Source organism: Lynx rufus, unplaced genomic scaffold, assembly GCF_022079265.1.
Source record: "Lynx rufus isolate CCGP_SWC_20201006 ecotype Redwood Valley unplaced genomic scaffold, mLynRuf1.p SCAF_6, whole genome shotgun sequence".
Taxonomy (NCBI): Eukaryota; Metazoa; Chordata; class Mammalia; order Carnivora; family Felidae; genus Lynx; species Lynx rufus.
Genome location: NW_025814878.1, coordinates 137819802 through 137846518, shown reverse-complemented (window position 1 = coordinate 137846518; position 26717 = coordinate 137819802). Strand labels below are relative to the sequence as shown.

General features: G+C 39.1%; 1 protein-coding gene across 1 annotated transcript in view; it reads right to left on the bottom strand.

Annotated features, from left to right (window-relative positions):
- The window catches only part of CDKAL1 (CDK5 regulatory subunit associated protein 1 like 1), a 664701-nt gene that overhangs the window by 454609 nt on the left and 183375 nt on the right, over nt 1-26717 (bottom strand). The window contains exon 7 of the mRNA XM_047101748.1: nt 13902-13950. Coding sequence (XP_046957704.1) covers nt 13902-13950 — 49 coding nt within the window. The remainder of the gene's footprint in view (nt 1-13901; nt 13951-26717) is intronic.

Below are 26717 nucleotides of genomic sequence, written 5' to 3'. Positions count from 1 at the left end.
GAAATGGAAACATTCTCAGAAACATGCAACTTACCAAGACTGAATCAGGAAGAAAGAAAAATTCTAAATAGCCTAATTACTAGTGAGGAGATTGAATCACTAATCAAAAATCTCCCATCAGACAAAATTCCAGAAGCAGATGCCTTTACTGGTGAATTTTACCAAACATTTAAAGAATATTAAAATAAATCCTTCTTATACTCTTCCAAAAACTGAAGAGGAGGAAATACTTCCAAACTCATTTTATAAAACCAACATTATCCTGATACCAAACCAGAAAAAGATACTACTAGGAAAAAAAAAAATCTATAGGCCAATATCCCTGATGAACGCATGCAAGAAATTTCAATGAAACTCTAGACAACCAATTCAGCAGCACATTGAAAGGATTATTCACCATGATCAAATGAGATTTATCTCTAGTGTGCAAGGATGGCTCAACATCAGCAAATTAACCACTGTGATAAATCACATTAATAAAATACAATAAAAGAATCACATAATCCTATGAATAGATGTAGAAAAAGCATTAGGCAAAATTCAACATCATTTCATGATTAAAAACTCTTAATTAGGCACATATCTCTCTTAATTAGGCACATAATCTCTTAATTAGGAGAATATCTCAATACAATTAAGGTCATACATGACAAGCCCACAATCAATATCATACTCAATGGTGAAAGGAGGAAAGCTTTTCCTGTAAGAACAAGAACATGACAAGAGTGCCCACTCTTACCACTACTATTCAGTATACTACTAGAAGACCTACATAGTGCAATCAAAGTAGAAAAAGAAATAAAACATATATGAGTTGAAAAACAAGAAGTAAAATTATGTCTATTTTCAGATGACATACTTTTATATATAGAAATCCTATAGACTCAACCAAAAAAAAAAAGTCAGATCTAATCAATGAATTCAGTAAAATTGTTAGATACAAAGTTAACATGCAAAAATCAGTAACATTTTTTGTCCACTAAGAACAAAATTTCTGTAAAGAAATTTTAAAAATTGACCCCATATACAACAGCATCACAAACAATAAAGTATTTAGAAATAATTTTAACTAAGGAGGAAAAGATCTCTACAATGGAGGCACACTCAGTCAGTTAAGCGTCCAACTTCAGCTGGGGTCATGATCCCATGGTTTGTGCATTTGAACCTGGCATTGGGCTCCACGCTGACAGTGTGGAGCCTGCTTGGGATTCTCTCACGCTTTCTCTTTCTCTCTCAAAAATAAATAAACTTAAAAAAAAATACCTCTACAATGAAATTGTAAACTCTGACGAAATAAGGTGAAGAAGACATACATAAATGGAAAGGTATCCCATGTTCATGGATTAGAAGAATCAATGTTGTTAAAATGTCAATACTAACAAAACCCATCCATCAATTCAGTGCACTCCCCGTAAGATTACAGAGGCATTTTTTCTTATAGAAGTAGGAAACATATTTCTAAAATCTATATGGAACTAGAAAAGATCCCAAATAGCCAAAGAAATCCTGAGAAAGAGTAACAAAGCAGGAAGTATCCTACTTCGTGGTCTCAAACTATACTACACAGTTATATAGTCATCAAAACAGTATGGTACTGAAAGTCCAGAAATAAACCCATGCCTATAGAGCCAAGTAATATTTGACAAGGGAGCAAACAATACTCAATGGAAAAAAAGGCAATCTATTCAATGAATGGTGCTGGGATCACTAGATATTTATGCATAAAACGATGAAACTGGACCCACATCTTACATCACACAAAAATTAACTCAAAACGGATTAAAGACCCAAAACTAAAAAACTCCTAGAAGAAAAAATAGGAACAAATCTCCTTGACATGGGTCTTAGTAATGATTTTTGGATATGACACTTAAAGCACAAGCAACAAAATCAAAAATCAGCAAGTGGGACTACATTAAACTAAAAATCCCGCAGAGCAAAAGAAACCATCGAAAGAAAAGAAAAGAAAAGAAAAGAAAAGAAAAGAAAAGAAAAGAAAAGAAAGAGAAGAAAGGAGGGTAGATGGAAGGAAGGAAGGAAGGAAGGAAGGACGGAAAGATGGACGAAGGAAGAAAACCTACAGAATAGGAAAAAAATATTTGCAAACCATCTTATCTGTTGAGGGGTTAATATCCAAAACACATAAAGAACTCATATAACTCAATAGTAAACACACACACACACACACACACACACACACACACACACACAAAACAGAACAAACAAAAAAAAACAAATAACCCAATGAAAAACTGGTCAGAGGGCATAAAGAGACATTTCTCCAAAGGAGATATACAAAAGGCCAACAGGTACGTGAAAAGATGTTCAACATCACTAGTAAATAGGGAAAAGCAAATTAAAGCCACAATGATATATCATCCCACACCTGTTAGAATGACCATCATCAAAAACACAAGAGATAGGAGCACCTGAGTGATACAGTTGACTAAGCGTCTGACTTTGGCTCAGGTCATGGTCTCACAGTTCATGAGTTCAAGCCCCATGTCAGGCTCTGTGCTGACCAGCTCAGAGCCTGGGACCTACCTCAGATTCTGTGTCTCCCTCTCTCTCTACCCCTCCCCACTCATGCTCTGTCTCTCTCTCTCAAAAAATGAATAAGCATTCACACACACACACAAACAGATAAATGATAGCATGCCTGTAGAGATAAGAGAACCTTTGTGTACTGCGGGTAGGATTGTAAACTGATACAGCCACTATGGGAAACATTTATGGAGAATCCTCAAAAAATTAAAAATAGAACTACCATATGATACAGCAATTCCATTTTCAAGAATATATCCAAAGGTAATTAAAACACTAACTCATAAAAATATCTTGCACCCCATATTCAAAGCAATATTACTTATGACAGCTACAATATAGAAACAACCTAAGTATCCATCAATGGATGAATGCATACAGAAGTTGTGCTTTAGATTCACAATGGAATATTATTCAGCCACAAAAAAGAGTAAAGAAATCCTACCATGTGCAGTAACACGTGTGGACCTTGCAAGCATTCTGCTGAACTAATAAAGACAAATACTGTGTGATCTCACTTATGTGGGGGGCATGGAGAAGGGAAGGAAGAGGAAATGAAAACCAAACTAATAGTAGAAGAGATCAGATCTGTGGTTACTATGGGTAAGGGGGCTGGTGAAGGAGAGAAGAGGGGGAATTGCGGGAAAGCGGTCAAAGGTACAAACTTGCAGTTAGAAGATAAACAGGTACTAGGGATGTAAAGCGCAGCACGGTGACTGTGGCTAACACTGCTGTATGGCATACAGGAAAGCTGTTAGGAGAGTTAATCCTAAGAGTTTCATCACAAAGCAAAAAATCTTCCCCTTTGTTCTTTTCTTCCTTCTTTCCTTTTGATGGTATCTATATGAGAAGGTGCAGGTTAGCTGAACTCAGTGTGGTATTCATTGCATAATATATAGGAATCAAACCATCATGCTGTACATCTTAAATTTATACAGTGATGTACGTCAATTATCTCTCCATAAAACTGGAAGGGTGGGGGGGGAGGGAAACATCAGAGAGATTAATGCCTGGAAAACAGAATGAAAAGGGGGCAGAGTTGAAGGAGGGAAGAGGAGGGAAACTGCAGGTGAACCAGCTCATACTGACCCCTAGAGGCCACTGTACAGGTTTGGCTTTTACTCTGAGTGAGGTAAGGTAGTGTGGGGGGGGGACACCACGGAAGTAAAGGAGGGACATGGTCCCACCTGTGTTTAAAAAAAAAAAAACACAAAATTGCAAGAGTTAATGTGTAAGTCCAATTTCCACAGTAGGCAACTCCTTGTTAATATTTAAACAAGGAAGGATGGGGCTACTTTCGCAGACAGATCAGTGGGACCACTAATAGGAGGGTTGGGTCATGGGAAGCCTGAGAGGTTCAAGCTCAAAGTAATTTCCTTTCTTGTTTTGAACAATTAAATCCACTGAACCATTTTAACAGTGTTATTATGTGAAAACTCCGGTAAGACTGTCAAACTAACAAACTATTCAACCCCATGTACCTCCCATGTAGCCCTACCACCAGAATGAAGAAACAAAAGTTAATGAAATACCCAAGACTTCATAAAAATTAATTCTGTTAATAAAGAAAGGTGGGTTCAAACCATAAGAAAATGAGTCTTTGAACAGAAAAGGAAATATACATGATGAACACACTAAAGCAGTGTAATTGAAGACAAACCAAAAACATATAAAACAATTCTGAAGGTATCGTAAAATAGCAGAACCCACCTGGGGCAGGGGGGCACAGGAAAGCATTTATTTTAGTTTTAAAAGCTTTAACGGCAGAAAAATATTAGACAAAATGAAAGTTATTTAACTAGATTTTCATTTTTTTCAAAACGGTCAACATGACCATTTATAATGTTTAAAGAAGATCCTTATCAGCATCTATTGGATACTTTGCAGCTAGGGCTGCTCAACTATGTATGTGTGGCTGGAAATAGAACTGACAATTTAGCTAATGAAGTTAGAAAAATACAGACAAGATACAACATGGTGGTTTCTCTAATAGATGGTCCTTTCCAGTCATTATTCCAAACGAGCCATTACAAAATAAAGTGACATGAGAAACCAACTTAAAGTCTCGTGGTAGAACTTTGTTGTTGGAGACCATAAGGAATTGTTCCCAATTCATCTTTTGAAAACTATTATGATTTGGAAAAGGCTAAGAAAGATACAATGGATAAAAAATATCCATTCTAGAAATAATGGATATGGAAGGATACAGAACAAATAAGTTAAAATCCTATTGCTAATCTCGGGGACCAAAAGAGGGGGAGAGAGGAAAAAACATAAACTGACTCATTTAAGAAGGTAGCAAAATACAATGATTGCGAAACTATAACCACTTATTAACAAGGTACATAAACTTAAACAGGCTCATTGGAAAAAAAAAAAAACTAAATAAACAACAGCAATAATTTCCTGACTTCTTTAGTTATTACGAGATAGAAGTTATCACTTAATTATACCAGTGAGTCTGAGAAGTATTTCCAATATATAAAACCAATGTGCAACATTTTCCACCACATTCCAACTATATAACTGTGTCAGCGATTACACACACTGAGAGGATGCACAGAAGTGTCCCTTTTGAAAGCATACTTTGAAAATGAATAAAATGATTTTACTGGAAACCCCTGAAAAAAGTAGATGTGCTTTTATGGTCCAACCCACACCATGCCAGATGGACCATGTTACGTATCCAAGCTCAATTCACTTACTCATTAAGTTTGGAAAACATCCTCAAGTAAATCTCCACGGGACTTTTGGGAGGTTACTCAGTTATTAACACTGATAAAAACCATGCTTGATATAATAGTGTTGCCTTCCAGTCTCAATTCATGACAAGTTTATACTTTGAATTAGTATCAAATGCAAAGTACAAAATCTGACACACTGAAGAGCAATGTGTTAAATAGGGAGGAGCTATTTGGCGAAGTACCCTGGGAATTTAGGTCAGTCTAATCCAAGGTTGCATCAATTACTGAGAAGTTAAGGGAAACGGAAAATCAATTAAACTTGCAGACTGTGCCATATTGGGAAAGTCTTGAATTACCAACACTGGAGGCATTTGGAATTAGACTGAATGAAATACCAGCAAACGTATTATTAACAACGGAGGCCTCTCATATTAGAGGGGAAGAAACATGACTTAATACTAAAAACATTTTTCTAACTTCAATAGGCAATGTTTATTTGCAATCATTTGTCTTACGTTATCCAGTAGACTACCTTTACAAAGAGAAGAATTTAAAGGATTCTTTATTTGTTTGGAGGACTTAATGAACACATATCAGAAGAAATACAGATTTATATTCCCTTCACAGATTTCATACAAAAAAAATTTTTTTTAACGACCATGTAAACCAAGACTAAGGTACGTGAATATTTTAAAATAAATAAATAAATATAAATACTTTAAACACTGTACTTCTTCTCTCAGAATCAGTTATATGCCTTGTTGAATTACCGAGATGATCTGGAAAAAATCCTAAATTCATTATAGTCTGGTTTCTCCTAAAGTAAACGCTATAAACGGATGGAATTTTCAGGCCACTATTAAAATAGTGAAGATTCATTCAGAATAACTTGAAATTTTCCATTTCGTTCCAACCAAGACAGATATAAATGGAATATGCTTTATATGGTTTTATGTTAATTACAATAGTTAAATGCTTTTGGGCATCAATGTAGCTTATTAATTCATTTTTTAAAACATTACTTGGTATAACATAAGCAGTAAGAAGAATGCCAACAGGCTGTGGCAGAGGCTGTATGTCCAAACTCCCTTCAAGGAAGACATATGAAGAGAGCCCAACAGGAATCAAATGTGGAAACAAGACAGTTATGGCACAATCCTCTTGTCAGGCAGTATTCCATCTGGCCTTTCTGGGCAAAGACTTGCTTCTCCATGGAGCATTTATCAATCAGGGTCCCAGCAAAGCAGATGGTACACTGCATAATTGAAGAGGTTTTAATAAAGGGACTATTTACTAAGGTTTGGCAAGGTTAGGAAAACCAACAAGAGACAATGCAATACTCTCAGGCTTGCAACAATGGGGTGCTGTTTCCACCCCTGGGCCTGAAAAAGCAAAGGAAGGGAACAACTACAAGAACCTGGAGAAACAGATGAAGAGAGTGGGCCACCTGGCAGGATCTGTGGCCGCAGTTGAGGGAAGCACAAAACCAGCATAAGCAGAGAAGAAGAGAGTGAGGAAGTGTTAACAAATACTCCCATCTCACACTCTAGTCAAGCCTCCAACCTCCAGCTGGAAAAATCCAATTAGATGCCAAACAGTAAGTAACCTACTGATGCAATACATACACAGGTCAGCCTCTCTGGGCACACGTCAAGGTACAGAATGGGTCTGTAAGGGTAAACGGAAGTTATCCACTCGTGCAGGACCCCAAGACAAACATAGAGCAAGCTACAAATAATATACCAGGAACATCAATCAGCACATTTTGGCTGGAGCAGAAGGTGTATATATGGAATCAATGGAAGAAAAAGTGAAAATGACAGGGTAGAATAAAAGATAATTAAGATCACACTAAGAAGTCACAGTTTGAAGGTACACATGCAGGAAGGTAAAATAATCCCAGGATAATGGCAGCAAGTGTATACAGTCAGATTGGAAGAAGAGTCACTTCTAGCAGTTAGATGATTCCAGCAGCCTCGGTATTAAGGAAGTAGTAAGAAATAGTAACACAATTTGATCCCGTAGTATGTCCTGGGTATCTGAAAAATCATATCCATTTAATCCTCTCTATTTTGAACTAAGAAACCTGAGCCTCAGAAAACTAACCTGCTGAGAGGCACCTGGGTGGCTCAGTCGGTTGACCCTCTGACTTGGGCTCATGTCATGATCTCGCGGTTCATGAGTCCCAGCCCCACATCGGGCTCTCTGCTGTCAGCCTGTCAGCACAGAGCCCGCTTCAGATCCTCTGTCTCCCTCTGTCTGCCAATCCCCCACCTGCGTTCTCCCAAAAATAAATATTTTTGAAAAAAGAAAGTAACCTGCTGAAAGTCAACCCAGAACTAATTAGCTATTACAAATGCCACAATATTTCACCAACTCGTGCTTTCTAAATGAAATACTGGCAACAGAAAGAGAAAAACAGAAGTTCATTGACAGGTCCAGAGCTCCATCAACCAGGAGATCTCAGATGAGTCACCTGACCCCTTCCCTAGCTTACCTTCTTTATCTGCAACTAAGAGCACCTACCAAAATTATTTCTTCCATCTCTAAAGTTTTCCTGTTGCAATACTAATACTTAATTCATCAGCCTTGCCACCCTCAAGTCAATCTGCCAATGAACATCCCCATCAACTTCATCTTCAACTCATCCCTGGCTGTGAACTCTCAAATTAAATCTGATTTCAGTCTCCCCAACAAATGCACTCAAGCAAAAACTCTTCAGTGAGAGGCCATCTCCAGTCAACTCGACCTACAGGTGATAGGCCTTCTGTGATACTGTGATATAACAGGAAGTATATATTTGCTTTCATCCTCAGTTCCTAGTACAGAGCCCCTACAACTCTTATAATTCCCTGAGTGATAAGGGTGAGAGGAGCATTTATGGTTATTCTTAATAAGCCCTTTTCAACCATATCTGGATTCATGCTAATGAGGTAACTCTTAAGAGGATGGGGGCTGGTTGTCAAAGGAACCAACAATGTAATTAAAAGGTTGGAACTTTCACCCCCAACCCCACACTTTGGGAGTTCAAGCAGCACTGGCCAATGATTTCATCAATCATGCCTAGGTAATGTAGACTCCACAGAAACCCTCCACGTTGGTGAATGTACTGAGGTGCTGGGAGGGTGGCATACCCAGAGAGGGCATGGAAGCTCCACTTCCATTAGCACATAGCTTGCCCTGTGCATTTCTTCCATGTGGATGTTCCTGAGTTGTATCCTTTACAATAAACCAGTAATAACAAGTAAAAGGTTTTCCTGAATTCTATAAGCAAGTCATCAAACCTAAGTAGGGGGTCATGGGAACCAAATTTACAGTTGGTCAGAAGTATAGGTGACAATTCTTACAATGGACATCTAGAGTGGTGGGTAGTCTAATGAAACTGAGCCCTTAACCTATGAGGTCTACACTAACTCCAGACAGTTCATGTCAAAACTGCTCAGTACAGCCCTTTTGATTCCCTGAGCAACACCATGGTGGTTGGGAAAAACAAGTGCATTATGAAAGGGGGCAAAAAGGGAGGCAAGAAGAAAGTGGCTAATCCATTTTCTAAGAAAGAATGGTAGGATGTAAAAGCACCAACTATGTTCAATAGAAGAAATATTGGAGGGGGCACCTGGGTGGCTCAGTCAGTTAAGCATCCACTTTGGCTCAGGTCATGATCTCACAGTTCATGGATCTGAGCTCTGCTTCAGGCTCTGTGCTGACAGCTTGGAGCCTGGAGCCTGCTTGGGATTCTCTCTCTCCCTCTCTCTCTGCCCCTCCCCTGCTTGCGCTCTGTCTCTCTCTCTCTCTCTCTCAAAAATGAATGAACATTAAAAAAAATTTTTTTTAAGAAATATTGGAAAAAACACTAATCACAAGAACTCAAGGAATCGAAATTGCATCTGATGGCCTCCAAGACAGTGTTTGAGAAGTGAGCCTTGCTGATCTGCAGAACAATGAAGTTACATTTAGAAAATTCAAGCTAATTATTGAGGATGTTCAGCGCAAAAACTTCCTGTCTAAGTTCCATGGCATGGATCTTACCACTGACAAATGGTGCTCCATGGTCAAAAATGGCAGACCATGACTGAAGCTCACATTGATGCCATTGACTAGGAATGGTCATTTGCTTCATCTATTTTGTGTTGATTTTACTTAAAAATGCAACAATCATATTCAGAAGACCTCTTATGCTAAGCACCAATAGGTCTGCCAAATTCCAAAAAAGATGATGGAAGTCATGACCCAAGAGGTACAGACAAATGACTTGAAAAGAGTGGTCGATAAATAGACTCCAAATGGCATCAGAAAAGGCTTGTCAGTCTATTTACCCACTCCATGATGTCTCTGTCAGAAAAGTAAAAATGCTGAAAAAGCATTGGGAAGTATGAACTGGTAAAACTGATTAAGCTTCATGGTGAAGGCTCTGGAAAAGCTCCTGGGGATGACACCAGTGCTAAAGTTGAACAAGCTGATGGAATGTGAGCCCCTGGTCCAAGAATCTTGCTTAAAACTCTGACATTTAGTGCTCGCTTCGGCAGCACATATACTAAAATTAAAACTCTGACATTTAATGGTGACAAATAAAAAAAATGATTTGTGATATTTAAATAACAAAAATTGTTTTGTGTAGAAAACCTACATATTCAGTGCCCCAAGTATTGTCATTATAGAAAAACGTACTTTATCTTTAGCTTCTATGATTTCCTATAGAAATTATACCCCTGCAAGCCATTTGACCACATTCAGAGCACAATATTACTGGGGGTTTTTTATTAGACTTTATTTTTCAGATCAGTTTTAGGTTCCCAGCAAAATCGAGCAGAACAGAGTTCCTATATACCAGCCCACCACCAAGCTGTCCCCGGTTATCAACATCCTCCACCAGAATGGTACATTTGTTACATCAATGAACCTATGATGACACATCATTATAACTCAAAGACCATTTTACAGTTCACTCATGGTACTAAACATTCTACGGGTTTGGAAAAATATGTAACACCATGTATCCACCACTATAGTATCATACAGAACAGTATCACTGCCCTAAAACATTCCTTTGTAGCCTGCCTATTCATTTCTCTCCCCTCTTCCCCAACACTGGCAACACTGATCTTTTTACTATCTCTTTATTTCTTCCTTTTGCAGAAGCCACAGAGTTGGAATCATCCAATGTGTAGCCATTTCTGATTGGCTTCTTTCACTCAGTAATGAGATTGAAGTTTTCTCTATACCATTTCATAACTTGATTGCTCATTTCTTTTCAGCACTGGTTACCATCCCATTGCCTCTATGCACCACAGTTTATCCTTTCACGGAAGGACATCTTGGTTGCTTGCACTTTCGGCAATTATGGTTAATAAAGCAGCTATAAACATCTGTGTGCAGGTTTTTGTGCAGACACAAACTTTCAAGTCCTCTGGGTATACGCCAAAGAGCATGGTTGCTGAATCATATGCTAAAAGTATGTTAGTCTTGTAAGAAACTGCCAAACTGGTTTCCCAAATGGCTGCACCATTGCACACTCCTACCGGCAATGAAGGAGAGTTCCTGTTATTCCGCACTCTCACCAGCATTTGGGGTTGTCAGTGGTCCAGATTTTAGCCATACAAGTAAATGTGTTGTGGTATCTCCTTGTTTCACTCGCATTTCCTTAATGACACATGAGGTGGATCATCTTTCATGTGCTTATTTTCCATCCATGTATCTTCTTTGGTGAAGTGTCTGATGAGGTATTTAGTCCATTTTTTTAACTGGGTACTTTATTTTCTTACTCTTGAGTTTTAAAAGTTCTTTATGTATTTTAGATAATATTCCTTCATCAGATTTATCTTTTGCAAACATTTTCTCCCAGTATGACTTGTCTGCTTACTCTCTTGACAGTCTTCTCTTGCAGAGGAGAAATTCTTAATTTTAATGGAGTCCAGCTTGTCAGTTCCTTCTTTCACAGATCAAGCCTTTGGTGTTGCATCTACAAAAGCCATCCACACCCCAGGTCACGTACATTTTCTTCTGTGCTACCTTTATCGCCATTAATTAAAATACGCGCGTGTGTGTGTGTGTGTGTACATATATACATATATATACGTATACGTATGTATGTGTACGTATATGGGGTAGCCAGTATGCAGCTGGTACTTAAGACAGAGGATGAGTAAGGCGATTAAACCCTCAAGCACCCTGAAGCACTGCTTTCAGAAGCTCAATCAAGGAACCGCTAACACAGTGAGTCTCCAGCGGGAGAGGTCAGGGAAGTCAGGGTACAGTCACGCGGATGCAGGACCACACTTAGGAGCACAGGCAAGGTTGGAGGCCGGCCTGGATACAAATCCCAACTCTGCGCGCACCAGCCGTGTGCCTCTGGATCTTAACTTCCTCAACCAAGAAATGGGGAGAATATCTACAGCCGCTTCACCTCACAGGGCTGTTGTGAAGATGAAAGGCGTAGTCACATGATGCGCTTGGCGCCTGTCCCACGGAGCCTGTCCCTCCCAGCCTGTCCCCCTGACCTGCACAATACACGCCAGCACTTCTGTTTCTGCAATCTTCAAAACGGGACGTGGGCACGCGGTTTGCTTTTTCATCATGATGTTTCCTTTTATTTTGAAATTTCAAAGAAGATTCAGGGAGACTCTGATTCTCCTATTCTCTGGTTCTCTAATAAATCGATGAGTCAAAATAAATGAGGAACAGCATGTGCAAGGTAGCAGACACAAGCCAGCTGGAAAACTATGGGGTTAAAATCTCAACTTGGTGAAAGTGGTGTGTTCTTTTTTTAAACACACAATCCCCACTTGTAATAAAACAATTAAAATTTTAAGTGAAAAAGCTCAATTCATTTAATATTTCAATATTATTGGTTTTTATTTGTACTAATCTAAAAGGGGAAAATAGACTATGAGTATTTAAAAATTAAACCATACAAGTGAGGATAATTTATTTCTCAGTGACTTCAAAAGGAATCTGGTTCAAAAAACAGTGACTAACAAAATAAAGCATGATTCTATTTTCTAGTGTAACTACAAAAATTATACACAAGAGAGTATCAAAATTGAATACTACTTTTAAAAGTACTTTCTTTTTTTAAGTTTTTTAAATTTATTTTGAGAGAGACAGAGACCACACGAGTGAGGGAGGGACAGACAGAGAGGGAGAAGGAGCAGGTTCCAAACCACCAGCACAGAGCCTGATGTAGAGCTCGAACCCACGAAGCTGTAAAATCATGACCTGAACAGAAACCAAGAGCTGGACGCTGAACCAACCAGGCCACCCAGGGCCCTTAAAAGTCCTTTTTTTTTTCTTTTTTTAATGTTTGCTTATTTTTGAGAGAGGGAGAGACAGAGCATGAGTCGGGGAGGTGCAGAGACAGGGAGACACAGAATCTAAAGTCGGCTCCAGGCTCTGAGCTGTCAGCACAGAGCCCGACCCGGGGCTGGAACCCACCAACTGTGAGATCATGACCTGAGCCGAAGTCAGACGTTCAACCGACTGAGCCACCCAGGCACCCCAAAAGTACTTTTAAAAATCGTTAACTACAACCAATTAGGTGATATAAAAACCTGCAAATAACATCAACTATATCTAAATAAAATGGCAAAAAAATACACATAAATCATTTCCTTATCTTAAAATTAGTTAAATTATCTCTTCCTGATCTGAAACTCAAAATTCATTTTGCTGAAAAATAAAAATGAGATTAAAAAACGATTATGACCTGACTCATTTATAAGCCAATCAGATATATGCCTCCTGCATTAGATTGGTCAATGGACGAAGTAGTCAAGGACAAAATGTTACAACTTTATATCTAAATAAATGTTAACTAAGTGATATTTTTATAATATAGTTCAAACAATACAGTAGCTTCCTTTTCTTACCAGCCAGAGGATATGGTCCAAGACCCCCAGTGGATGCCTGACACTATATATCTATATATATCTATATAGAGATATATATCTCCATATATCCATATATATGTGTGTGTGTGTATATATACGTATATATATATATATGTATATATATATATACATATATATGTACCAAACCCTAGATGTATTGTTTTTTCCTGCACATGCAGAGCTCTGATGAAGTTGAATTTATAAATTAGCCCCAGTAAGGGATTAACAACAATAACTAATAATAAAATAGAAAAATTACAACCACAGACTGTAATAAAAGTTATGTGAACATGGTCTCTCTCAAAGTATCTTACTTTCAGGGCACCTGGGTGGCTCAGTTGGTTGAGCATCTGACTTTAGCTCAGGTCACGATCTCACAGTTCACAAGTTTGAGCCCCGCATAGGGCTCTGTGCTGACAGCTCGGAGCCTGGAGCCAGCTTCGGATTCTGTGTCTCCCTTTCTCTCTCTGTCCCTGCCCTACTCATGCTCTCTCTCTCTCTGTCTCTCAAAAACAAACAAAGAAACAAAACATTTGAAAATTAAAAAAAAAAAAATGTCTTCCTATCCCGTATTCGCCCTTCTTCTTATGATGGTAAGATGAGCTGCGAGGTGAACAAGGCAGGCATGTGATGAGGGGTCAGGCTGCCACTGACCTTCTGATGGCAGTCAGGAGGAGGACCATCTGCTTCCGGACATGAGCTGACTGGCTAACCATATCCAGAAAGCAAAACTGCAGACAAAGGGGGACTACTGTATACATCTGCTTATCCCACTCGCAACAATTACCTTTAATGGTTTCCTCCACAACCTCTACCACTCGATCTATCTGTTGAACCTGAAAAGAAAACAAATGGTTAGATAAGCTATTTACATGAGACAAGAAACATTAATTAGTGTTGACCCTTCTGCCTGAGTCAATGAAACACATTTTTCTATGCCCACGAACTCAGGTTTCCTTTAATTCATGCATTTGGAGATATTATTAAAAAAATTGTGTATTAATGTTTTATGTTACAGTGAAGTATGAAATTACCACTCTCCTGTCCTCCCATGATAATTGAAGAAATAATAATACATTTAAATGAACCTCCTGGCGTTCTGTTAGCATAGCCTATCAACATCAACTCAACAGATCCAGGGACATAAACTGAAGTTTAATTAAAACATGTCTCTTCACACACACATTCTCTTCTTTTCATTCTTCAAGAAAAATGGCACAAAATGACAACCTACGCAAAAGGACATGCTGGTAGTGAGATCTACCCCCTATTCTATGCTTTATTACTCTAACACTGCAACACCTCTTAATGAATGTCTACCATGTGCTAGGCGCTGTGCTTGGGTCAAAGGAATACAAAGTCAAAGAGTGCATCTCAGAGAACCAAAGGGGACTCTAAGAGTGGCTAGGGTGTAGAAGGAAAATGGAAAAAAGCAAAGACTGTACTTACTGCAAGAAGCTAAGGGAAGGGAGAAAGTCAAAAAGGAAAAAATCATAAGTTGGTATTACTTACACCTTGCACAATCCTCAAGCTACAGCTTTATAACAGAATACATGCTCATCGAAAAAATTCAAACAAATCAGAAATGTAAAAAGGAAATAAAGTAACCTGTAACATCCTACACCCTCCATTTCTGCTCCTAAGATAATATCATTCATAATAGTTCAATAAGTAGATACCAAGACATTTGTCAGTACAGAATATTTACATATAGCTTTGTTTTGTACTTTTTTCCTTATAAATTTTGAGATAAATAGGTACACAGATAGATGAGAGTGAAAATAACAATCCTGCCTCTATACATCATCAATACATAAGGTCTACTTCATTTATGTTACTAGCTGCCTAGTATCTCATGTAGAGATCTATCATAATGCATTCATTCATTCCCCAACTGATGGACCCTTACGTTATTTCTTTCACTATTATACAAAGATGCTGCAATGAACTCAAATGAGATAAGAACCTTCTAAAAAGACTTTAATAAAAGTGAAATGGCAACCCTCTTTTGAATATTCCATTGGCCTCAATGTCTTACAGGAAATAAGGAAAGACTTGCGAGAACACACCTGAACTTGATTCTGCTTCTGACCACTCAGCCCAGCATAGTGGTAGAAGTAGCAATAATTATTGAGAAATTGCCAAAGGCAAAGTAAATCTTTGTTGGATCTTTAGTCCCAAACAAACCTGCCTTGCTGGAACCACCAGGTTCTGGTTTTATGAAGAGAATTCATGTGGCTTCCTTACAGAATGTGATCAAAGTCAAAATATCAGAGTTCAAAGAAGAGGAAAGCAGCCAGTAGGGTCAAATGGTACGAAGATAGTGAGTTAACATAAAGACTGGAATGCGTATGCCTGATTTAACAATGAGGGAATCGATGAACTTAGGGGAAGCAGTGAGCTCAGCAGTAATGAATCATAACTAAAAAAACAGTGACAGCAAATAGAGACTACTCTACAGACAGATGGATAGAAAGAAGAGGAGACACAAGCTGGTCAAATTTCCCGGTGAATGTGGGTGAATGAACAAGGTATCAGATGAGGATACAAGAGAGAGAATAAAAGTAATGCAAGATGAGATGATCCAATGGTGGAATTAAAACACAGAAGCTTTCCTATGCAGGTGGAGACCTAATCGCTCAAAGGGACCACTGCACCCAGCCCGGAAGCACATGGACTGAGAAAGAGAGTCAGAATAACCTGTAGAAGAAGCAGTTAAAACATTAAAAAGTTGAGGGTAAGATAAAACTGTAATATTCTTAAAAGAAAACATAGCCATAAACGTAGGTGAACCTTAGGTTGGACGCTGGTGTCTTAGTTATACCAAAACCATGAATGACAAAAGAAAAAAGATAAAACAAAATTATAACCTCTTGGTACATTAAAGGACACCATCAAGAAAGTAACAAGACAACACAGAAAATGGGAGAACGTTTTTGCAAATCATAAACACGATAGGATTTAGATTTGTATCTAAAATATATAAGGAGCTCCTGCAACTCAATAACGAAAAAAAAACAAATACTTAAAGGAGTAAATTTAATGTTATATATACTTTATAATAATGAGATACTACTCCATACCCACTAGGACGGCCATAATCAAAAGGGCAGACAATAACAAGTGTAGGCGAAGATACAGAGAAATTGGAACATTTCTACATTTCTACATTGCTAGTGGGAATGTGGTAAAAGGGTGCAGCCGTTTTGGAAAATAGGCAGAGCCTCAAATAGTTAAACAGAGTTGCAACAGGATTCCAGTCCTTAGTATACACCCAAGAGAAATGAAGATACATGCCTACACAAAAACTAGTACACAAATGTTCAAAGCAGCATTATTCCTAATAAGCAAAAGGTGGAACCAACTCAAGTTTCATCAGCTGATGACGACATCAACAAAAGGGTAAACATCCATACAATGAAATATCATTAAACCGTAAAGGGGAACGTAACAGACAGTAGTCCCCACTTTACCAGGAGTTTCACCTTCCACGGTTTCATTTACCTGCAATCCAGAAGCAGATGACCTTCCCTGTGACATATCATCAGAAAGCCAGCAGCAGCCTAATCCTACGTCACGGTGCACATGTCATTCCCGTCACGTAGGCATGTTATCATCTCACATCATCACAATGAGAAGGATGAGTACAGTACATTAAGATAGTGTGAGAAAGAGATCACATTCACGCATGAGATTACGTAATACATTACATCACATTATGCTTTTATTATAGCATATGACTATACCTGTTCTGTTTTAGTAATAGTAATTGTTGCTCATCTCTTACTGTCCCTAATTTATAAACTATGCTTTAGCATAAGTATGTATGTATAGGGGGAAAAAAAAACACTGTATATATAGGGCTCAGGGCAATCCACAGTTTCTGTATGCACTGGGGGTCTTGGAATACATTCCCCCCCCCCATGGATAAAGAGGGGAATACTATATGCTACAACGTTATGCCAATCCAAAGCCAGACCAAATTAGTCAAATACTGTACGACTCCATGTATATGAACTGGCCAGAATAGGACAATCTTCAGAGACAAAGTAGATCACTGAGTGCCTGTGAACGGCAGTAAAAGAAATGAGAGAAGCTGCCAGGGAGGGCTGGGTTTCTTTTTGGAGTGCTGAAAATATTCTAAAATTGACTCTGGTGGATTGTGGCATACTTCTGAATGTATTAAAAATCATTAAATTATACATGCTTCATGACAGCACTGTATGCTGTGTCCATTATATCTCAAAAAGGCTGTTATTACAATAATAATAATAATAATAATACAGGCTGATGGCGGTCAAACGTTCTAATACCAAGGTCATGAACCTCAAGGAAAAACTGAGGATATATATTCCCAATTAAAGGAGGCTTAAAGAAACCTGAGAATTGAATGCAACTTCAAATATGGGGCTTTTTCTTTTCCTATCGAGGACATTACTGGGACAACCGGCAAGAGCTGAATACGGTCTTCACATAAGCCTACAGTGTACCAATGTTAATTTCCTGATTTTTATAATTATACTCTAAGAGTGTACGAAAATATTCTCATTTTTTAAATATACGGGTATTCAGAAGTAAAGAGGCATCACGTCTACATCTTACTCTCAAAGAATCAGAAAGAAATGTATATATACATTTTTTTAAAAAAGATAATTATAAGCAAATTTATTAAAATATTAACATTTGCAGAATCTGGGTAAAGGGTATATGGTAATTCCTTTTGTTTGCAATTTTCCTGTCAGTGTGAAACTATGTCAAAATAAAAGTTTAAAATATATGTGTGTGCGTATGTATATGTTGAATAAAGAGAATTTTTGTTTATGCTGATAGTCGCACAGAATTTGCTCGAATGTATGTACACAGCTGAAAATATATTATCTGATTTTTATGTTTTATTTTATACTGAGAGAGAGAGAGAGAGAGAGAGAGAGAGAGAATATGAAAGCGTGCCGGGGTGGGGCAGAGAGATGGAGACGGAATGTGAAGCAGGCTCCAGGCTCTGAGCTGTCAGCACAGAGCAGGACGCAGGGCTCGAACTCACAAGGAGCAAGATCATGAGCTGAGCCGAAGTCGGATGCTTAACCGACTGAACCACCCAGGCACCCCTATTGTCTCATCTTTTCAAAGAAGGACTTAATTCCATTTGCTTTATGGCAGAAAAATCAATGATCCCTACACATAATTTAATCACTAGGTGCGTGGAGGGCCTCTAGAACTTGAAAAAGCGTCTACCAAACATTAAGAAAATAAAAACAGCACTTGATTACAAACACGCAGGGAGAAATTTCAGTGAGTGATTTAAAGAAAATACTGTGTTGCTTCCATTTCTAGTGAAGTGGATATTGGAGGAAGCGGTGGGACAAAAAGAAAGAAGGGGAAGCAGAGAAGGAAGGGAGAGAAGAGACGGGGGTTGGGGGGAAGCAGTAAATGGGAGAGGGGAGTTAGAAGGCCGAAAAACAAAAACAAAAACCACCAACACGTGGGAGGCAGGGAGAGAAGAAAAAACAATTACGAGAGAACAAACTCAAGATCCACGTAGGGTAATGAAGAATATATTGAATTCATTCTGGAGAGAAAAGGAAAGCTGTTCTTAATTAATACTATAAATTGTAGCCCTGAATACACAAGAGCTTAGTTTCTGGCATATAATTCAAATAAAATAAATAAAACAGTATCTCGTGTCCTTCAGGCACTTAGTTATAAATATACAGGAAAAAAAAAGGCATGCAGTATGTTCTATTACTGACTCCATATGTTGTCGACAATGAAGAAAGGAGTTAGTGAACAAACAATTCATAAATAACATTAACGAGTCACTCTGCTGCAGAACTTTTAAAAGAAATCCATCAAAATATTTTATTCAGCTATTACGAACTACTCCAAATTTATAACTAAACACACACGGAAGAAACAAACTTACACAAAGTCACCTAAAGCAAATCAAAGTGCTCTTCATTTAGAGCGGTGCCGTCCGACAGACCTCTCTACACCGATGGAAGCGTTTCGATGTTGTGCCACCCAACGTGGCAGCCAACGGCCCCCTGTAGTCACTGCGTACTTGAAGTGTGGCTACTGGGACCGACAAGCTTTCAACGTGAATTAACTCCAACAGTCAGATGCAGCTATTGGCAGGTCACACCAGAAAGTGCGGGTTTAGAGTGTGGCTCGGCCAGCCACCCAACCCGCGGCAATTCGCGACACACCTCAGACACAGTTCTGCCAACCAGGCTTAAAAAAAGTCCCATCAGGGAACAGGCTGATACCGTCTGGAGGTCAGCGGCTCTTGCCCTAGCGGCTTTTGCCCGAACAACGAGCCACAAGGCATGTTAATGACTAGTAATGGCACAGTGACAGCTAACATTTCTTGAGCAATTACCACGTCCCAGGCTCTGGGCTAACACGTCACATGCTCTATCACGTTTAATCCTCAGACATTCCTAGGCAGGAGGTACTACTGTTATTTCGGAGGCTAAAGGAACCAAGGCACAAGGGTACCCGGCGAAAGTCTGGCCAGGTGTTTTTGGCAGATCTCATCCGGGAGTGGCACATGGGACGTGGGTGGTACGTTTCATGACTGTTCCTTTTCCTATGCACATGAAGGCCATCACTAACGGATCACAGAATGCCACCCGACTGAACTTGGACTTTCAAGAGACCCCGGTAACAACTATTCCCCCAACCTCTGCCCACAAATCACCACTGGCGTGCATGCACTCACTTCACAAGTATCTATTAAGCACCAGCTAAACACAAAGCACTGTCTAGCAACTGGGGACACGATGGTGGAAAATACAAAGTCCCTGCATCATGGGCCTTACATTCTAATGGGGAGGGGGAGGGGGGCAAAACACGTTCAACAACTGAAAATGTTCATTTCTTGTCATGACAGATACCACGAAGAAAATAAAATCTGGAAGTGGCAGGAGGTAGAGAGGGCAATTCTGCCACAGTGGTCCAGTAAACATCTCAACAGGCAGCACTAACCCTGGGACCTGAACCATATGACAGGAGCATCAACGTGAACCTCCAGGGCAGAGACAGAAATGGCGGTGAGTGAGGGGCAGAGCGACAGGGGAGGCGGTCAGATAGTTGGGTGGGGGAGGCCCGGTGAAACGCTGCACCAAATGCTATGCTGTTCAGATCCCACTCTGCTTGCACAAGGACGTCACTGTGGGGTCAAGAGAACCCCTTCAACAGCAGCACTGAGGCTAATTCTATTGAAAATGTACCCATATTTCTCTATTACTTGGTATGAGTGCTTTTATACTTGCACGGATCTGGCTGGGGCTTTACTATTTCTAGACTTCATCCCGAGGCACCTCAAATCCTTTCAGAAAAAAGGTGAATACGTTATAGGTACATATTCACACAGATCCAAAGGAATTCTCTCATTGTCTCCTTTAATTGATTGTATATAAATAAACTAGGACAACCTGTCCTGTCATTACCATTCTAATTAGAAATACCAATACCAGACCAAAACTTCAAAACCACCTATACACCCTATCAACCTTTAAAAAAAAGGAAAAGGAAAAGGAAAAGGAAAAGGAAAAGGAAAAGGAAAAGGAAAAGGAAAAGGAAAAGGAAAAGGAAAAGGAAAAAACAAAAAGAAAAAAAAAAAGAAAAAGAAAAAAAGCCTTTCTTTCTCTGTTAAGAACTATACTATAAAAAACTTCTCACTTTTACCATAAGGGGAGTCTGATTCAATAATCAGCATCTGATAGGTTAAAGGTCAATATGGACTTCTCCCTGGAAAAAAAAACAAAAACAAAAACAAAAGGCATTTTTCTCCCAAAAGTTTTCTCCAAGTTGTGAAGGAAAAGTCCCTACCTCTATCCATGGTTTTGCAAGACAGCTCAATGTCCAAACCTCTGAAATGTGGGGAAGTCCATAGTAGTCACTAAACCAACCCTACTAGAAAGATCACTGAATTCACAAGCCTGTGAACAAATTTGCTAATGAGATACACCAAAGAATGCTGGATACTACGTGTGGTTTAACTTTTTCAACAAAACCTTCTCATTTTCCGGCATAGTTTTATCTTCTTGCATCTCTTCATTGAGAAAAATTTCTCCCCGATGGCAGAAATAGTCCTTTCATCAGAAGTTGATATGGCAGCACATTCCACACATCACTAAAAGCGTATTTTCCACCTGAATGGTACCAGTGAGTGACTAACACTCGGTAAGACATAAAAATTACTAACAGACAGATAAGGCCAGGCTAGATGGATGCCAAGCAAAATCAGTATCGTACCAGAAACTTCTTCCTCTTAAATCCAATGAAAATACCCCTAAAACTTTCTTTGGTGGAAAAAAACAACTCTTTCTGCAATTATGACAAAACTCAACGTGCTAAAAACACAACTGTATAGAGACACGTTATTTTGGACAATACTACGAAGTAAAAAATTACTTTTAAAGTGACACTAAAGTTAAAAAGAGGGCAATAATAGAACCAAAACACAAATACACATTAGAGATGTAAAACATCAGATAATAAATAATGGTATACGTGTCATCGGCAGGATACTGGCCTCTCAAAGATGTCTACCTCCTAAGCCCCAGAACCTATGAATGTTACCTTCCTTGGAAAATGGACTTTGCAGATGTGATGAGATTAAGGATTTTGACATGGTGAGATTAACCTGGATCACCTAATATGGGCCCAATCTCCTCACAGGAGTCCTTCAAAGGTGAGAGACTTCCCCTTCTGGGATAGAGAGAAAGGCAATGATAAAAAGGTAAGAGAGAGAAGTCACTACTGGCTTGAACCACGGCAGAATGGGCCACCAGTCACAAGTCCTTGCAAAAGGCAAGGAAAATGAGTCTCCTGCAGGGCCTCCAGAAAACAATGCAGCCATATCAACACCCTGATTTTAGTCCAGTAAAATCCACGTCCAACTTCCAATCTCCAGGACTATAAAATAGTAAGTACATGTCGTGTTAAGCATTTTTGTGGTCATTTGTCATGTGGCATACAAAACTAAGGCACTAATTAAGAGGCCAATATGAGAGCATAAAACGGGACAAGAAAAATTTAAAGATAAATGCTGCAGGAAAAAGAGAACAATACAGAAAAAAATTGAGTTAAATGCATACCTTGTATTTAACATTCACTAGATGCTATACTAATAAGCACTGAAAGTAATGTAAAATACCTAAAAATCTAAAATAATAATAAACAAAGTCCCTGGCCCTAAGGAGGGTCCATCAGAGTAAACTGCAAATAAACTAAAAAGGTGAATAAATCCTTTTCTTACTTTAAAAGAAGGGGTTTAAGAGAGACAGAAATACATACTTTATCAGACCTATTCTGAGATCCTGGGAATATACATTGTAAGTTTCAAACCTCATTATCCACTCATCACTACTCCCATCCAAATTTTCAAGTTTCTACTATATCAAAACTTTTAAAGGCAATGAAAAGTGATAAAAAGACAAATCTTTCCCCCATGTTAAGAGAGACTGATTTCCCACTGTTCAGTTGTAGAAATCCTTTATATATTCTAGATACAAACTGTTTAGGAGATCATGTATTTGCAGATATTTTCTTCCAGTCTGTGGCCTGCCGTTTCATTTCCTTAACATCTTCTGAGAAGCAAGAGTACTTACTTTTGATAAAGTCCAATGTATCAATTTCTTTTCTTTCAGTCCTAAGAAACAGTTGTGTCCATGTCCGTGTGTGCCCATGTGTGCCCGTGTGTGTCCGTGCGTGTGCACATGTGAGTATGCGTGTGCATACCCAGGCGTCCTAAGAAAGTTTCCTAGCTCGGAGGGGCGCCTGGGTGGCGCAGTCGGTTAAGCGTCCGACTTCAGCCAGGTCACGATCTCGCGGTCCGTGAGTTCGAGCCCCGCGTCGGGCTCTGGGCTGATGGCTCAGAGCCTGGAGCCTGTTTCCGATTCTGTGTCTCCCTCTCTCTCTGCCCCTCCCCCGTTCATGCTCTGTCTCTCTCTGTCCCAAAAATAAATAAACGTTGAAAAAAAAATTTAAAAAAAAAAAAAAAAAAAAGAAAGTTTCCTAGCTCAAGGTCACCAAAAAAGAGGGGCAGGTGGTAAAAGGTTTCAACACTTTACCAAAGATACAGCGATGGCAAATAATCACATGAAAATATGCTGAACATCATCACTCCACAGAGAGAAGCAAATTAAAACCACAATTAGCTACCACAGCTCACCCAGTACAACTGCTAAGATTGTAAGCCGGCAATGCCAACTTTTGGTCAGGATGCGAAGCAAGTCAACTGCTGCTACAGAACGAAAGGGTACAGCAGTTTTGGAAAATACTCTGGTAGTTTCTGGAAAGGCTGAGCAGATGTATACCATATGACTAGGCAATACCATTCTGGGTATTTACCCGAGAGGGTGCAAACAGTGCCACACGCAGATCCGTGCATGAATGCTCACAGAAGCTTTATTTAATAGCCCAGAACTGTAAACAACACAAATTGCCTCCACTGGTGAGCAGATAAACTGTCCACCCATAAAGTGAAAAAATCCTACATAACAAACACTAACGGACTAGTAATAATCACAGCAACAGGGATGAATACCGAAGGCATTACACGAAGTGAAAAAAGCAAGAAACAAAGTAACATGTAATTCCATTTCTAGGACGTTCTGAAAATGGCAAAACCGTAAGACAAATCAGAACCACGGTTGCCAAGGACCGTGGGTATGTGTGTTAGTTAGGTTGCGGGGTGGGGGGTTGACTACAAGAGGACACAGGGAACTTTCTGGTGCAATGGAAATGTTGTTTCTTAACCGTGATCGTGCTTACACAACAGAGTACGTTTGTCACACTTCATCAAAGATAAATTTCACTATATGTTAATTATGCCTCAATGAATCTGTCTTAAAGCAAGAAAAAGGACCAGTATAAATAACATACAAGAAGATAATGAACAAATAGCCAGTACAGGGCATAGAGAAACAACCACTCGATTATACCGCTTCGTTATAATAAGTGTCACTTCTTCCAGGCTGTGCTACTGCTCAGTCTTTCCCCCGGTCCTACTGGGTCTCACTTGAGCACTTCGTGCAATGCAAACCCGTTCTCTCCACCTTCACAGGGCCCTCTTTATTCCTCATCTGCATTCCTCCAAACTACACCTCTTAAACTACCCTCTCTGAATTACACTTCCTGCTAGTCCCCTGCCTTCCAGGCACCCGTAAGCCCACATGCTCTTCTTTAGATGTGTTGTGGCTTCTGCTAAAAGCCTTTTCTCCTCTCTCCATCCAATCACTACTCTTGGCTTTGAGGCCCAAGTGTAGGACGACTCCATCCAACGTGTGTCCCCACAGGGGACTTTCTCGCCTCTGCATATTCATCATGATTATTTGTGCCCCTCTTCAGATTTCACGGGTTTCAGGGGAAAGACATTTTATTCAGCTCTGTATCTCTAGCAAAGAGTTCTTGTTCCAGGCACAGCGTATGTTGCTCGATGTTGACTCTATTAGTTAAGTGAATTAAAAAAAAAAAAATTAAAGAAATAATAATAATAATAAAGCTAATACAGACAGAGCATTTACCAAGTGCCAGGCACCGTGCTCACCACATTACACGTATTAACTGGTTTAACCCTGACAAAACTCAGAGTTAGGTTCTATTATTACCTCCTGTCTACAGGGGAGGAAACTGAGGCACAGAGAGGTGAAATGACTTGTACAAAGCCACATAGCTAATAAGTAAGTGGTGCATCAGGGATATGAATCTGTGCAATCTAGCTCCTGAATCCACGCTCTTAACTACTAATATGTGCTACTTTCTTAAAATATGTGAACGACGCAAGAATATACACACATACAGGAAAAACTACAAGAGGCCACAAAAGAAATGAAAACAAAGGCACAAACACGAGTGGCCTTTTAAATTTACATGTCATTCTGGTATGATACTGCCTTTTCAATAATTAAAGTTAAAAAAAAAGCAATATAACAAGATGAAATACATCTCTGAAGCAGAGACAAACCAGAAGGACACAATTTCTCACGCTTTGCCCTCGATATCAATGCCACTATTACCGTGACACTTTGCTCCACTCCATGAATTCATTTACCTTTTGCAATAAGATATAGGACAGAAATATTCTCAGATAGAGTCTCTTTCAAATGCTGCTGTATTTATACACGTAATTTTCAAAATTAAAGTGTCCGCATTGGAAATATTCATCGTGCTGTTTGACTTTTCAGTATTAGGGCAGGCTGACTGAAAAGATGTTTAAGCCACTGCAAATCAACCTGGTTAATAGTCCCTGAGATAAGTGGACACCTGTGCTGAACAACATTTTTGTTCAGCTATCCAGAGAAAAGTGTGCACCTGCCTGCGGGGCTCACAGCTGGCAAATCAGGAAGTTTTGTCATTTACAAATCTTCAACATCAAGTTATATATCCTGCTATGAACTGCATGTTTCCAAATGTGATAATCTAAAATGCACATTTTATTTAGGATTTCTAGAGATAGTATACAACTACAAAGATAAGCCTAATGAATCAACACCACATTCAGATGCAGTCCTTGTTTATTAATTAGCACAGAAAATCAACACAAAATGTACAGTTCTGTAAACATGCTCCCTCCTAAAATTTTCAAAACCAACCCTCCTAATAAACGTCACGCCTATAAATAATAACTGCAATAATGGAGAGGTAACACTGCCTGAAGAAGAACTCAAGCAAATATTGTTTCATGTACCTATTCTTAACACAACTTCTAACTAACGGACACAAAGTATATTTCTCAAAGTACACCTGAGCCTTACCAAGAGGTTCCCGACTAATCAATCTCCCTATGGTCTTAGGAACCCATCCCACCACATTCTCTTGGGGAAGAGACATTCTAGGCTCACACCAGTTATCCAAGAACTGAAACGTAGGCTCCAAGAGGGAAGCGATCTTTGAAATCGTACATGCGGCGGCATACCTGTTCCAGGTGCTGCCACATAATAGGCTCTCAGTAAGTACCTGCTGGAGAAAAATGATGGGGCGGCCCCTGGGATTTGAAAATCCTGGAATCCTGAAGTCTGCTCTTCTTTTTTTTTTTTTTTTTTTTTTTTTTACCAGATTTTAACAGAGCACAGTCTACTTTCTGGTTGACTAATCTAAAAGAAACTTTCCTGACAATACATGAGCTGAAGAGAAGGAAAGGAGCATTCAGTAGGTATCACAAGAGGGGCACTACATTAAAACTCATTCCAAGGTGGATGGGCTAACCATAACTATTCCCCCCCCAGGGGACAGAAAATTTTTCACTGTCAGGTAAAATGTTATTAAAAAGATCCTGATTCCATACTGGTTACCTGCAAATACATATATTCTAGATATAAAATATACATTTCATTTAATCATGCTATGAAACAAGTTTTGGTTACAAAAAAAAAAGACTTTTTTATCTAAGACATGTATGTTTTCAAATCTGTTCTCTCTCCTCTCCCAATGTAAAAAAATTAGACATTTTTGTGCTCCAGAATGAGATCAGTTTAGAGGTTACTTCCACTGAAATCCATTCGTATGGACCCAGAGGTTGGTAGGTTTTGATATATTCTGTTATCTTCTCTTCATTCACCACCACACAAATAATATTAATTACAACTAGATCACTTCA